General features: G+C 40.5%; 1 protein-coding gene across 3 annotated transcripts in view; it reads right to left on the bottom strand.

Annotated features, from left to right (window-relative positions):
• Positions 1–15,372, bottom strand: part of CDH24 (cadherin 24) — a 103,584-nt gene extending 88,212 nt beyond the window's left edge. Inside the window, exons 1-3 of one of the 3 annotated variants that reach the window (XM_082264310.1) lie at positions 14,930–15,066; positions 13,113–13,800; positions 11,857–12,216 (exon numbers count right to left, since the gene is read on the bottom strand). In XM_082264310.1, the coding sequence (XP_082120436.1) occupies positions 11,857–12,216; positions 13,113–13,115 (363 nt within the window). In that variant the 5' untranslated portion in view covers positions 13,116–13,800; positions 14,930–15,066. The other 2 variants (XM_082264309.1, XM_082264311.1) reach the window with 2 other exon arrangements.
• Positions 15,373–16,394: the final 1,022 nt, after the last annotated feature.

Raw genomic sequence — 16,394 nt, 5'->3', positions numbered from 1 at the left:
AAAATGTACTTTTACTAATGAAAAAAAAAATTGTCCCTTGAAGGCCGTTGGGCGTAAGTGACGTTTGATGTCGCTCCGGTCCTCCAGGGGCATAGAGTCAAGTGGGGGCCATCTTGCCCTCACTCGACTTCCTGCCCATCACGGCACAGAATCGTATTGTTTTGGCCGCTACCGATGGCTCAGGTAAGCGGGGAAGGCGACTGGGAAGCAACGGGAAGGGGGGGACTGCTCCCGATGCACAAAAAAGTGATCCTGTGGTGAATCCACCGCCGGGACCACTTCTATCAGATTCCAGATCACCAGCTGTGCTTCGACTGTATATGGTCCCAACTAGGATAGCCAGGATGGGTGTGCAGGCTTCATCCCAATGTTTCAGGTACTGTGACCAGATAGGCACCATGATCTACATTTGGTGGCAATGCCTGCTGCTGCCTCTGTGGGCTCAGTTCACAATGGGTTATTTTCCTCTTAAAAAATAAATTAAATAACATAACTCATAGATTTTTCTAACTTTTTTTTGCAATGTAAAAAAAAAAAGCGCTACTAAAATAAAGCATGACTTATATTTATCAAAATGTGAGGTATTCTACTTTTGAAACCATTCAGTATTTTATCTCACGATGTGATATCCACTGGAATGAATACAGTGGAGAAGGATTAAATCCCTGTCAGTGTTTATTGCTAAAAAAAGAGGTAAAATGGTTTAAACTGTAGAAATATGCCAACTCACTAAGTCAGTGCGGTCCTTGCAGTATATGTATCAATACAAAAGAAAAAAGATGACTAGAATACCAGTCAAAGGGAAGCTGCTTTCACAGCATACACATGGTGCATCAAAAACAACTAAATTACCAAATACAGAATATCTTTATAAATGTCAAATATTGAATGAAAATAGTATCACACACATACAATATCTCACAAAAGTGAGTACACCCCTCACATTTTTGTAAATATTTGTAAATATTGTATTATATCTTTTCATGTGACAATACTGAAGAAATGACACTTTGCTACAATGTAAAGTAGGGAGTGTACAGTTTGTATAACAGTGTAAATTTGCTGTCCCCTCCAAATGACTCAACACACAGTCATTAATATCTAAATCGCTGGCAACAAAAGTGGGTACACCCCTAAGCGAAAATGTCCAAATTGGGCCCAAAGTGTCAATATTTTGTGTGGCCACCAATATTTTCCAGCACTGCCTTAACCCTCTTGGGCATGGAGTTCACCAGAGCTTCACAGGTTGCCACTGGAGTCCTCTTCCACTCCTCCATGACAACATTATGGAGCTGGTGAATGTTAGAGACCTTGCGCTCCTCCACCTTTTGTTTGAGGATGCCCCACAGATGCTCAATAGGGTTTAGGTCTGGAGACATGCTTGGCCAGTCCATCACCTTTACCCTCAGCTTCTTTAGCAAGGCAGTGGTTGTCTTGGAGGTGTGTCTGGGGTTGTTATTATTTTGGAATACTGCCCAGTCTCCAAAGGGTGGGGATCATGCTCTGCTTCAGTATGTCACAGTACATGTTGGCATTCATGGTTCCCTCAATGAACTATAGCTCCCCAGTGCCAGCAGCACTCATGCAGCCCCAGACCATGACACTCCCACCTCCATGCTTGACTGTAGGCAAGACACACTTGTCTTTGTACTCCTTACCTGGTTGCTGACACACTTGTCTTCTACTTCTTCTACTTCTCACCTGGTTGCCGCCACACACACTTGACACCATCTAAACCAAATAAGTTTATCTTGGTCTCATCAGACCACAGGACATGTTTCCAGTAATCCATATCCTTAGTCTGCTTGTCTTCAGCAAACTGTTTGCAGGCTTTCTTGTGCATCATCTTTAGAAGAGGCTTCCTTCTGGGATGACAGCCATGCAGACCAATTTGATGCAGTGTGCGGCGTATGGTCTGAGTACTGAAAGGCTGACCGCCCACCCCTTCAACCTCTGCAGCAATGCTGGCAGCACTCATACATTCATTTCCCAAAGACAACCTCTGGATATGACGCAGAGCACATGCACTTAATGTCATTAGTTGACCATGGGGAGGTCTGTTCTGAGTGGAACCTGTCCAGTTAAACCACTGTATGGTCTTTGTCACCATGCTGCAGCTCAGTTTCAGGGTCTTGGCAATCTACTTATAGCCTAGGTCATCTTTATGTAGAGCAACAATTCTTTTTTCTAGATCCTCAGAGAGTTCTTTGCCATGAGGTGCCATGTAGAACTTCCAGTGACCAGTATGAGAGAGTGAGAGTGATAACACCAAATTTAACACACCTGCTCCCCATTCACACCTGAGACCCTGTAACACTAACGAGTCACATAACAACGGGGAGAGAAAATGGCTAATTGGGCCCAATTTGGACATTTTCACTTAGGGGTGTTCTCAGTTTTGTTGCCAGCGGTTTAGACATTAATGGCTGCGTGTTGAGTTATTTTGAGGGGACAGCAAATTTACACTGTTATACAAGCTGTACACTACTTTACATTGTAGCAAGGAATCATTTCTTCAGTGTTGTCACATGAAAAGATATAAAATATTTACAAAAATGTGAGGGGTGTACTCACTATTGTGAGATACTGTATATAAATACCCTTCTTCCACCATTATAAAATACAACATTTTCATTGGGGAGATTTGCCTTCACTTCTGTCCCATAGCCAAAACAGGAAGTGAGAGGAAATCCCTGCAAATAAAATTAATCCTTCTTGGGCCACCCCCCCCCCCCCCCCCCCACCAGGTCACCAGAACTAGTTTCCCCATTGGAAGATTTCACCTTTATTACTTTTCTGGGGAAAACCCAAAATTTGGGATTTTCTTTCACTTTCAATAACAGTAAACAGGACAAATGGAGAGGCTTAATTTCCCTAACAGGGCACTGACAGCAGTAGAAACCTGACAGGATGTCTAATCCTATCCAGAACTAAAAACAAAAAAGTTTTGCCTTTAGTTATGCTTTAAGTAAATCAGCCCCAATGATTCTGGTCATAGGTGTGCGCACAGCTTATTGTATATAGATGTAGCACCCTCCTAGATAGGTGCTAGGAAAACACATTTGGTGGCTCTTTTCTGTTTCTCAGGAGAGCCTGATCTGTTAGTTTAGCCTGTCACATGTTTCCAGGTGTGATTTATTGGGTCTAAGGGAGTCTCCCCACTGTGTCCAATAAGGGAGCTTGTTGGACAGGCTTGTTGGACAGTGGAGGAAACCTAACCAGTAACACACCAGGGTTTATGGCTGTCCCAGTGGGTGGGCATTGCCGCAATGCATCCTGGGATTGGCAATAAATCCTGAGGGAGCATGTGACAGGGCGTCTTTTGGCAGGAGCAAAGTCCCAGGAGGAGGTGGACGGCTGTCTCTCCTCCTGCAGGTGTGAGGAAGATGGTTCAGGCGGTCAGCCTAGTGAACCAGGTGTGGAGCTGAGCTGCAGAGGATCCAGAGTGCTGACAAGTGGAGCTGCTGGCAGAATCCTCTTGGGAAAAACATTATCCTGAGTACCAGGAGATCTGCCTAAGGTTCTGCCTAGGAGAGCATACCACTCCAGAGAAGTTAGGGGATCAAGGAGCTAGCTCACACAAGGGGTGTATCAGTAAAGGGGGTGCCGTGCAGTTGACCCTGAAGATTAGAAACAAAGGGGGTGCCAGGAAGGGCCCTGAAGTTGTTCTGCAGTACAGTCCAGTTTACCTCAGGATACAGTTTACCTCGGAAAGCTCATTCAAATATACTTCACAGCTAAAGGCATAGTAAAACAGCGGCCTAGCCGTGACTAGCGTTACTCAGCGTTAGTCAGTATTTTCAAGTCGTCCCAGCCTATTGTGCATAGTGTATAAAGTTGGAGTATCCCACTTAGTAACATCCAAGCTACAAGGCAGGACAGGGTTATGTCATCTCTGGGAGTTTATCTATCAGGCTTCAATAAGTATGTAAATGGTTTACACACATAGCAAGGACATTATTCAACTTTAGTCAAAGCCACACAGCTTCTTTTTTTTACTTTTGTCTACAATCTACAGACACCCCTTTCCTGCATAGGCAGTTTTTGATAAAGGTGAACTATGCCTTTAAGGAATTAGGTTGAGGGGTTATTTTTATCATAATAAACCTTGTCTGTACTGTGGTGACAGATCTCATTATCAGTTGTAAACTAGATGCGCACAATGCCTGAACTAAGAAAGAGTTAAAGATTTCAAGTCTTGGGTGATACATTGTATGCTAATCCCCTGCCCTTAAATCTGTCCCCTAATTACACAATTCACTGTAATTTGAACAATACAAGCTGCCTATAGATTCCTAGGTATAAACCTGCTCCAAAGAAAAAACTAGAAAGATAAATTTTTTTTTTTTTTAGTTATTTATAGGTATGCCGTGTGAATGGAAAAACACAGCATGTAACAGGGATTTCTCACATTTGGCTCCGAATGCGGAAATACACTAAGAAGAATCAAATTTGCCATATGTACCACATCCAAGGATCTGAACAAAATATTATAAGGACCAGTCAGTTTCAAACCCCTGCAACTGTTTCATATTTAACCCTCAAAACCTAAGAAAACATGAAGAAAGATGAAGATATTGCATGTATAAAAGACCCTTCTTTTTCAACCAAATTAAATTGAACTGAGGTGTCAGCAACAGCAAACCGAAATAATTATGATACCAGAAGTTTGTCCTCTCCATTTGAGTGAATTTTTAACTATGAAAAGCACAATCTCAGAGTACTTGGTCAGAAATACAATTTAATCAGGTCTAAGATTAGAATTATTAAATATTCCACCACCAAGGTATTTAGAAGTCAAGATGTGTCTCTTTGCCTTCTCAATGTGATGCAAGCGCCTGTGGGCAGGGTCAGTTGACGGGTACCCAATTTGGAGTAAATATACACAGAGACCAAGAAAAGTGGCACTGTTATTATTTGTTTAATTAGAAGTAACAAATAAAATGTGGGGGGCAGTGGCAAGGGTCTAACTTAACAGTCCCAAAACAATATGGCATTGGAGTCTTGACAACACAGGCGACTAGGATACAACAGTTCTCAGCAACATTGGTGATACTTTAGCACAGTCTTAGCATTTGAGGTGTCACTTTTAGTAAATAATAATTACCAACAGCATCTAAGTGAAGGAGGTGGCTGACAGGCAGAGCCACAGTGGAGGTGCACTTAGCAGACAGATTAAAAATTATTTGTCCCAGCTCTAGAGTCCCCAGACAACAGAGCCAGTTGAGGTATCCCCATTTTGTCCCCCTTGACAGTAACCTCTCCCTAGGACTAAATACACTGTCTCTAACCAGCGAGGATCCTGTCCATACTCTATCCACTTTGCAAATGCGTGCCAACTGCAGTAGGACAGTGCTCTTTATTAGCATTGCCCGCACTAAAGATGGCAATGGAGGTCTTACAGTGTTGCAGCCTCCAATTGGACAGCTGCCAACCTGATGACACCTACTGAGGCTTTGAAGGAACAGAGCTCCTTTCTTCCTCCATTCCCTCTGTACAGCGGCCAGCAAAACAGCACAGGCTACAGAGGCCTCAGGTGCTTAGGGGTTATCATGGTCAGGCATAACACCCTTACCTGGATGGGCAACAGTGTCTATGGAGGCGTCCATAGACTCAACAGGACACTAAATTCCTTCACATAGGTTCTCAATAATTTCCTTAAGAGCAACAGTTGGACTTTCATTATCAGAACAGCCAGGATCCAGAAGCCTGGACTCAATGGGTGCCATAATTCATTCCACGGGATCTTCCTAGATGGAAGGAATGTCCATGATACTAGTGTCCTCCCAATATGAAGCGGGTCTGGTGAAACGATCCCCAGTCAGCACACATGTTTCGGTTAAGGAAATAGGTCAAGGAAATAGGTAAAGAAAATAGGTTTCTTGACAGAATCAGGACCTTCAGACACCACATCATACACAAGGGACAGTAGGAGCTGTTGTTTCTCCAATCGATACAAGGTAACCACCAAGGTTCCAATTTGCTACCTCTCTCAAAATTTTGGAGTTTTCCTGGACAGCTGGCTACTGAAAGCTAAGTTCTAAGATCTTTTGTTGACAAAATTGGACAAAACATTCAATCTACCTTAAAGACAATGCTTGCAGTTAGATTACTACAAAGTCCCCTTACCCTGCTGCAGACATACATTTTGGACCTAATTGTAGTGTCTTTTCAAAATTACTTTGACCCTGCTAAAGGTGAGAGTAAAAAAAACAGGTCACTGGTTCCCTCATTGACTGAGCATCCAGTCTAAAAATTCAGGATGATTAGCGTTGTGAAGTTTATTGTTCATTATTGTTTATTATTCACTGTTGGCCTCTCCCAATACTCTGCATTTTCTCACTTGAAACCTCTAGAGTGTTGAAAAAAGATTAAACCCTACTAGGTCCCAAAACACCTTTTCAAGGAAGCCAGGAACTTTCTCAGATGATGGCTGAATTCACCTTCAATAACCCAAGGAAATGAATTTAAGGAACAGGGTACAGCCCTTAAATGTCTTAAATGTCTTAGTCCTTAAAGGTCTTAGTCCTGACAACTGTAATGTCCAGCTCTGGCTGGGCAGTGCATCTCTTCTTACCCAGATCCAACAGAGAAAGATGTTCATAAATAGTCAAATGTCTTTGAGATGGGAGGAGATACAGGTGGTCATAAAAACCATTATATCATCACAAACTCAGAGTTAGCCTAACATGTGATTATACAGACAGATAATGTAATACCTGTTGTGTACAACTGTCAAGAAGACTCCACATCGCCTTCTCTTATTCTAAAATGCCAGAAATGTATTTGTATAGGTTTATAAGAACCTAGTGTCACTGAGCGTAGTCCATACACAAAAAGGTAGATTTCTGAAAATTTGCAAAACAAATTATTGTAAAAGAAGAAAGAAAGATAGATAATGTTTTGACAGACCCTCTGAGAAGGAAATTCCTCCAACTTGTAGATCAGGAAATCAGGAAATAGTCCACCTATTGTCCCCACCACAAATAGGTTTTGTGAACAATCATGCCAAGTAGACAGAAATATGCATGATGTATGGCCAGCCCAAATTTATTTTATTCTCTTTACTGTCAAGATGCTCCATACCATTTATACTGCATAATGATCACTAGGTTTCAGACCCTGGGTAATTTGTTGTCTCTTAATACCAATGATTTCCACAATTCTGAAAAAGATATTGATATTGATAATTTCAGAAAGACCATTGGCTTGGTTTATGCAACTGCTAGAGGAACTGCATGAGGATTAGCCATGCTTTCTCCCCTCAAACATGACCTCCTGGTTAAAGGCATTCTAATCTATCCACACCTTCCAGAACTTTTCTCCTGAAAAGTTAATTTTATTGAGCCAAAGACCTCTTAGATGATTTGAATAAATCTGATCACATCGACAGGGTACAGATTGCTTTTATACTCAAACTGAACTTCTACAAATTACCTTACTTTAGAATTTTTTGTTCCTGCATAAAACAGACAGAAATCTGTTGAACACATTATATGTTCTGTTTCCAGCACTTTTAGCCGCTATTACCAGAATCTTACTTCAGATGCACAGTTAAAGGGTTATTTAAGGATCCTAAGAATAGTTGATGCTCAAACCCTTTAAGTCAATGTAAGAAATTCCACTAAAGATGTCTAACAAATGATCAACATAATGCAGTCTTGAGCACTTTTTGAACGTTACCCCTAGGTTGCCTATGGTCACAAATGCCCTTATTTATTTCTACTCCTTCATCCCCAGAGGAATAGTTTACATGTGACCATAGTCCTTAAAACATACACTACTAGAGCACAGCTGTTTAGAAAACACAAGCATCTTTTCATGCAGCAGTTGGGTTCAAAGAACTACATTCTCATTCCATTACAACAACAGCAGCAACCTGGGTCAAATTGGTACTTGTTTTGGTTAAGGAAATCAAATATGTATCCTCCTTTTCACCGGTATCCACCTTCACCAGACAATACAAGACTGACATTTTGGCCTCAAGAGATACTTCTTTTGACCTTGCAGTTCTGCACAGATTCCCTAACAAGAATCGTTTCCCCTTCTTTGCTGCTTTGCTAAGTACCATAGTGTAAGCGTCTGCTAGAACCAAAATTAGTCTAAGCTTACCTTTGAACGTGTCTAATCGTTTGGAATAAAGACAACACAAAGGTATTGCCCCAACAAAAAAATTTTAAGAGCTTCTTGTTGGTATATCATACGAGATAGGTTTAAGTTGTTCTAATCTTTTGCTTTATGCTTAACAAACACAAAAAACACATAAGGTCCAAAAGGGCTAAATACACAGATTTGTTTTTTTTGTTTTTTTTTCAGGTAAAACTTACAAAATATATTATACAGTAAGTTTTCTATTTTATAATTTACTGTTGCCATCTTCTATAGGTGCACCTTTCCAAGAAAAAACAAAACTGGTTGAGCTCAGCAAGGTGTATAATATTGTTCCTACTAATATACCTGCTTGAGTTGACGCTACCCTTGACCAGGAACCACTTAGCAGCTACACTTGCTTTACTGCAGATAAAAGAACAATACAGATGCTTGCAAAGTTCAGCTTCAACATTGACAATCCAATCAATAAATATTCTTCTTAAAGCATGCTCACATTTACTATTTGGCCAATGCCCCAGTAGCCTCCTTAAAGTGAACTGGTGCTTTTCACATGCATAGATCTAGTCAAAGTCTCCAAAGAGCAATATAGTATCTACTGTATTTTTTACTGAGCACCACTCTACAAAGTCCCATGGGCAAATTGTCTTTCTGTTTTGTTCTGCTATATTGGGGCCTGAGTACTGCTTAGGTCTGAGCATAGGTGGTATATTTTTTCTCTTTCAAAAGAGCAAAGGATTGTCTCCTTGCTTTTTGTGTGGATGCTCTGGGCCAATCAACAAGAACTAGCACATGTCCCTGTATACTTGGAAGTACCAGTTTTTTCATTTGCTCCCAATGTCTGAACAGATTGGTTGGGGAGCTAAAGACAGGTAAGTGAGTACTGATGGGTATATTTTAAGTGACCTCCTATCGATTTTTGCTTTTTGCCATTGCCAAAATATAGCACAGGGCGTTTCCTCCACTAGATAGAACCCACAGTTTGGTGTGTATAGTGGAAAAGTAAAGGGGCCAAGTAAGGGGGCCTCAAAATTCCCTTCTATCCTCCTGGAGGAAGTAGCCAGATCTGGGTGGTGTGGCTATGGACTGATCGATTATATGTAGAGGTGAGTCCAGCGGTCGCATACAGAAAAATACCATTAAAGGATTTTGCACTTAATAAATAAATAATGAGGATCATAGACAGTTGCACTTTATTCTGTTGGCTATGTTGCTTCAATGGATTAAGTCCATTCCTCATATAACATAATGCTCGAACCGCACTACAATAAATAAAACACAGCTCACTATACCAGATTTCACCTAGAGCAGAGTTGCTACAAAAAGCTGAAATTGTTCTTTAGGGGGAAGAGAACTGCAACTGTTTGTCATCTGCTAGTATCAATGTCAAAAAAGATTTAAAAAATATTGAAAAGTGTAGGTGCCTATGAACATCCACGAGAGACAACCTAGGAACAAAGTCAAACATGTCTATCCTTTGGGAAGCTTTGATTAGATGTTTTTACCCTTTGTCAGTTCACACAGATAATGCCTAAGCCATTATCACCACTATAGGATATACTTATCTACAGCGTAAATTGGTGGTAAAACAAACTGTAGATAGTTGGATCACAGCCCAAAGTCCGAGCTTCATCTAATGTGTACAGCTAGATGTAGTGTCAGACAGTTAACAACATTCCACTCAGTAAGCATTTAATATGACTAAGAAAGGACACAGCTATTCACCGTTTGTGGTTTTATATTGATTTTTCAATCTCCAGTAGAAACTCTGTAAACATAATCAAATCCTTTACAATGTTGATGTTTAATTTCTCATTATGTCTGACACCTCTGTTTTTTTATGTAACTGCAGACAAATACAAGGCAAAAAAGATCATTTTCTAATTAGAACATTGCTCTCAAGCCTATAAAACAACAACATTGTTATATTTATTAACTGTGGAGAATGAAACATTTCTATAAGCATTTGTATGATTTGTATAATTTTGTGTGGTTTCTATCGAAACGATAAAAGTCACATTTACATGTAGACATTGGCTTATTTATAGGGTCAACCCTCCTGATAGTATAGTTATGAGTTAAGTATGGTAGAGCAAACCTCTTAGGGCCCACTCAAACCATATGCATTAGGCTGGTTTGGGCAACAATATCCAATGCAGACCCAAAGCATACACAAGGTAATTTCCCTTATGTCTGATTGTTTCAGTTTATGCCAATGCAGTGCATTGGTGTGCACTGAAAAAAAGTGGGACAGGTTGCATTTCTATGCAAAGCACTATACCGCATCGCAATGCACCGACGAACATAAAGTTAAATGAAATGTCAATTTGTGACATTTCAATAAAGTAAAAAAAAGGTAAACAGGGCAATACATTGTAGCAAAACATTGAACCACCATTTCACAGCACAAACCAGAGGGTGCAGAATATATAGAGCAAAATGTGCACCTACTGGTGTAAATTGGTCCTAACTCATATTTGTCAAGGAATCAAAAGATGAGATATGTACTGCAGTTAATGGCTCTGCTGCCCCACCCCACCCCTTACAGGAGTCTCACTTCTCCAGGAGAAGCAGGGGTTTTGGTCCAACTATTGCATTCTCCACAATGTAAATTCAATGCTAAATTCAAGAGAGAGAGAGAGAGAGAGAAAGAGAGAGAGAGAGAGAGAGAGAGAGAGAGAGAGATTCCCTTGTTATGGTGAATCTGGGAATTCAGCTAAAAAATATTGGTACCTGATTCCCTGAAAAATTCAACAAGCTGGTTGGAAATTAAAGCAATCCATATCTACCGAGAGCTTACATTTCAGCTGATTGGCTGTTTAATAATGCAGTTCAAAGAGCAATGATGATGTCATGTATGAGGCCACCAGAATCACCATTCTTCAGTTTGGAGCACTCAAGAGAGTGAAAGATAATTGCTGATTAATTGATATGGGTTACTGCATTTTGCCTAATTAGAGGAGCCTGAATATCCATTAATACCACAAATTTGTACTTGTTGGATAATGATAACAAACATATTTATTTTTTCCAGTAAATGGAACTGGTATCTATATAGAATCATTTTATTACGGGAATAAAAGCTGACCATAGAAACTGTAACATGATTATGGAATTATTTTTTTGTAGAGGATTTTTGTAACCATATGATTTGTTGCAAAAAATTTAAAATGTTTGACCTAAGGTTTCTTGAACACCACAGTAGGATAGTGTATGAGAGAATGAAGGATATTTCAGTGATTAGATTGTTTGTAAATGCATTAACATAAGCACTGTGTAACGGTACCCTCAGGGTACTGCGCCAACATTTTGCTTAGGCTACTTAAAAATATCATAAAGCTCAGATTTCCTACTTTGTAGTGACAGCTGAACAGAGGCCACATTTAAAACTTCTTTCTCTTCTTAAGCCCAAGCGGCTGTCATAATCACCGAGCTTCAGACTAACTCATTTGGGCTTAATTAAGAGTATTTCAAAAATCAGGTCTGCCTATTGCCACAAGGGCTGAACTTGAGAACCCCTGAGAATTGACTGTAAATTTTGAGTAACTCAGTAATATTTCAGCAATAGTTAGCACAATCACAAAGCTGTATCTTATGTTGAATTGGTAATTGTAAAATTGGTCCTGGTGGAAAGTTACTGCAAAATCCTGTAAAGCTGTCTTTTGTAAAACAACTAAATATATGAAAATATAGCTAAAATAATACTAATAATAATAACAATAATAATAATAATACATACATACTCACCCTGCCAATTAGCACAGGCTCTGGTCCTGCATACTCTTCAATTACAAAGAACTGGTTCCAGACCCAACTACGTTTGGACCGTGAAGGAGGGCCAGGCCCCTGAGGAGGAGATGATGGAGACCCAGCCTCTCCACTAAGACCAGGAGACATGTCCTCCAAAACTGGCACAGTGGAGGAGCAGCCCAGAAGAAGCAGAGAGAGTAGAGGACACAAGTGAAGGGCAGGCATTGGGAAGATGCAAACCCCGCCGAAGAATATTAAGTCCAGTGGACAGAAGTCACAACAAACTGCAACTTCTTTGTAGTTCCATGTAGTTAAGAGGTGAAATTTACAATGCACCTCAATCCATGTGATGTGAGACTGGCAGAGAAAAAAAGGAAGAAAGGAAGAAAAGGTTACAATGTAGGACTATTCAGTCTCCCCTTCATCATTAAAGCATTTCAGTGAAAAGGTTTATTAACTTTTTATTTCTAAGATCTTTTCTGTGTTCTAATTAATTCCTACAAATGACTGTATTAATAGTAACTATGGCTAACTGCAATATATCAAGCTGTGCACTACATCAGGTCCAGCATTTGCATTTCATTAATTGCACTTTTTTTGCACTACTTAATAAAAATAAGGCAGACTGTGTGCATTTGCCATTACCAGTGCTTGTTAACCTCTTGTGTTGTACAGCAGTTTTTTTTTTTTTTTTGGCCACCAATTCATAAGTCTAGCATAGTAATGCTAATAATGGCATGTATCTTTACTGCACTTGAAATAGAGTATTATCATGTGGCCGTATAGTCAACAGCTGCAGCAGTGAGCCATGGGCATCCTTGAGGTCAGCTGGGACGTAACAGGGAGTGTCTGTCATTAGTACATGAGAAGCAGTGGACTTAGGAAGTCAAAATCATCCACTTTTGTCTGAAGCACAAGTAAAAGGATAGAAGCAGAAGAAGATTAGCAAGAATGATATTCAGAGCTGTGCTGCTCCTGTCTGCACTTTTGTTTTTCTCTCTCCAGATCTCCTCTGCGTTCTCCCCCTCTCCCTGCAGGCCTGATCTTTTATGTGAAAGGGTTTTGACTGTTCTTTCTTACCTCTCTCTCTCTCTTCTCCCCTTGACTATAGGAGATTTTGTTTTATTTCTAACTCCTGTTCTCTCACTCAAGCATTCCCACTGTTTATCTCTCAGTTTCTTCTCCCCATTGCACCCCCCTCCTTGTCTAGAAGTTATTTCCCCTGTTTGGTTTTAGCTGTGTACAAATTGTACCATCTGTCTCTCCTCTCTACTTCTCCTTCCCTTTCTCCCCTCGCTTCTCCATTCTCCCTCTGTCTCTTTGTATGCCCGTCATGTTCAACACTTTACGCTTTACTGCAATAAGAAGAGGATAAGAAATCATAGGGAGAGAGACTCGGAGAGGGAGGGGAAAAAAAGGGAGAGATAAAGAGAAGAGGAAGAAAAACAAAACAGACAAAATGGGTAAGAGCAAAAGAAAAATGCCTAAAGGATGGAAAGATGAAGCAGAAATAAAGAAAGAATGGACATGAAACAAGGGAAGGGTAGAAGATTAGGGAGGGTGTAGAGGATGGCAGCAGCTTGCCTGGACACAATTTGTGCCACTGCAGAAGTTCTGTGGCTCTAAGGGACACACATGACCATCTGGTGACACATCTCAGTGATAGCAACAAATATCCTGCAGTAACTCCTTAGAGGCTCAGATAGGTGACCAGAATGAAGACAAGTCACAGCATTCATCTTTCAATGATTTATGTGTGTTTTTGTCTGTAGGTTATGCATAACAAACTTATACTCTGTGATGTATTTCTTTTACTTTATCTCTACTCATTTCCATTTAGATATTTCCAGTGTCCTGCCATCTGGATCTGTCCTTTTCCACATTACCGTTTCCTCCCGCTATCTTCATTCCAACTGCTTGTAAAATTCATGTCTCTTCTCCCTGTAGGGTTTAGTGGATTATTCTAGTGTGGTGGATGCTGGGTATTAACTTTCACATATAAATGACAATTTTCTTCTTGAGACAGTATCTGCGCATCACACGAATTAAACTCTTACATATACATGTCAGGTGGATTGTCTGCCAGGGAGCGTGTACAGAATGTTGTGTTTGACATTCTGATAGGGTCATTGATCATCTCTCTCTCCATCTTATCGCTCCCTAAAACTCCTTATAGGATCCCATTTCAGCATCCTATAAAGATTCTATTGCCTGGCATAAGTACTCCTTGTAATGCCTGATTAGACCATTTGGTGCAATTGATCCCATTGTTCAGTTAAATCTCTTCTCACTGCATCTCCTTTTTACAATGCATAAAACTGTTTTTCCTTAGCAGTTCCATTACTTATATTGCTCCACATAACCTTTCCCTATAAATCCGGTATTGCTCTATATAAATTCTCTAATTGCTCCATAATTACTCCCTAGAAATGGGTTCCTTTACCCCGTTTAACCTTCTACAAGACGTGCACCATATAACTTCTTTTTTTTTTGCCCTTATCTGCTCTCAAAGCTCCTCCTTATTCACATTTCCTTCAACTGACCATCATTGTAAATAGTGGCTGTCAATTGCCACCTCAGCCCATATGTCCTTTCTGTTCAACCTTCCACATAACTCCAACAACTGGTAAATAGAACTCCTGTCTATAACACCTCCTGGAACACATCAAGTAACCAGAACTCCTCCTACTGCTCCTAGTGTATGCTGTTGCACTGTGTGCAAAATGATCATGCAGACAGCTGGGACCCAACTGAGCTTCTTCGATGTATTCCGATGTAATTGGGAACATTCACATGTGTGTATAAACACATTATCTCTGCATGAATGCAGTGCACATTAGGCATGCTGTGCATCTGAACGCTCACGTCAGTCTTAGGAGAGTACGTCTGCTCACACGTCCATACAGAAATACACTCACATATGTATATTTATCATTCTATATGGTTATGCATACAATCTCCATGTGTTCACAGGTGTTGGCGGTGCCTCTCCTACAGACAACATAGATTACCTGTCCATCACACACATGCCACATACACTCATTACACTCAAGCAGAAGTTTTAACGCACCGTATAACTCCAGACGTATGAGACAGACCGCTGCAAAGACAGGTCAAGATGTGGCAGAGACCTCTGCAGAACTAGCTCCACATGGGTGCCAAAGACCACCGAAGGGATAGATGATAATATATGAGAGAGAGCCGCAGAGACTGCTCCAGTTGTGAGGCAGACTCCTGCAGAGAGAGTTCCAGATGTGAGAGAGGACAAGACTGCTGCAGAGACAGCTCCAAATCTGCGAGAGCCTGCTGCAGAGACCATGTGATAGAGAGGAACAGACAATGTTAGAGACAGTTAGTGGCAGACAGTGCTAGAGAGTGAGAAGATGAGACATGCAGGGTGAGGGTGATGGACTAATGGAGCTAGACAGAGAAAGAGAGGGAGACAGGCAGATACAGGTTCCTGCAGATGCTGCTCTGGTTTTAGAGCGAGTGATGCTGAGAATACGAGTTGACATGCACCCCCCCCCAAATCCTCTGCACTCTCCCCCTCCTCCTCCTCCTCCTCAGTCTCTCTCTTTTTCTATCTCTCCTCCTCTTTCTTCCTCTTTCTCCTTTCCACTAATACAAGAGGACACAAAGAACAGAGAGAGACAGAGACAAAGTGACAGCGAGAAACCAGAGGGACAAGGAGTGAAATAAACACAGAGCTTACGATGGTCAAGCAGCAGCAAGACATATATAAGACATAATTGGAAAGCAAGAGATAGATAGATAGATAGATAGATAGATAGATAGATAGATAGATAGATAGATAGATAGATAGATAGATAGATAGATAGATAGATAGATAGATAGATAGATAGATAGATAGATAGATAGATAGATAGATAGATAGATAGATAGATAGATAGATAGAAATGGAGCGAGCCAGCAGGAGGACACTGGCACAGAGTAATAGTTATGGTACTCAGGCAGCAAAACAATGATGGATTATAGGTATTTAGTGAATGGGCATTTGACATGGTGTGTTTTGGGTGGAATGTGACACGGGGTCTCTGGGGTCCATGTGTGCTTTCCAGGATAGAAAAAGAATGCACAGACCTGTCTGCAGACAGACACAGAAAATGTAACATATCAATTTAGGAAGCTGCGTACACAAAGCAGAAAAAATCAAATAAAAAAAAAATGAAAGAAAAAAAATATCAGTATGAAACAAACAAAAGAGATCAGGGAAGAAAAGCTGTATGAAAAAAGATTTGCATTTTACCAGCTAAGGTTTTTATGTACATATTGCACATCTGGCATCTAGATAAGACATACAAGTTACAACTTTTAACCATGTGACTAGTAATAATGTTACACAAGAAATCACATTAGCATCCTACAGCATGTAGTAAGCATACATGGAGCCTTTTCCCTAAAAAAGAAAATCTGGAAAATGCAACTGTTAAGATAACAAAAACATTTAGTGTCTAAAGCATGGGCATCGATGCTGCTGGGTACCTTGGGCACATGCCCCACAATTCCTGCGCGGG

The sequence above is a fragment of the Pelophylax lessonae genome, assembly GCF_965119305.1.
Source record: "Pelophylax lessonae genome assembly, chromosome: 1".
Classification (NCBI taxonomy): domain Eukaryota; kingdom Metazoa; phylum Chordata; class Amphibia; order Anura; family Ranidae; genus Pelophylax; species Pelophylax lessonae.
This window is presented reverse-complemented; position numbering and strand designations above follow the sequence as displayed.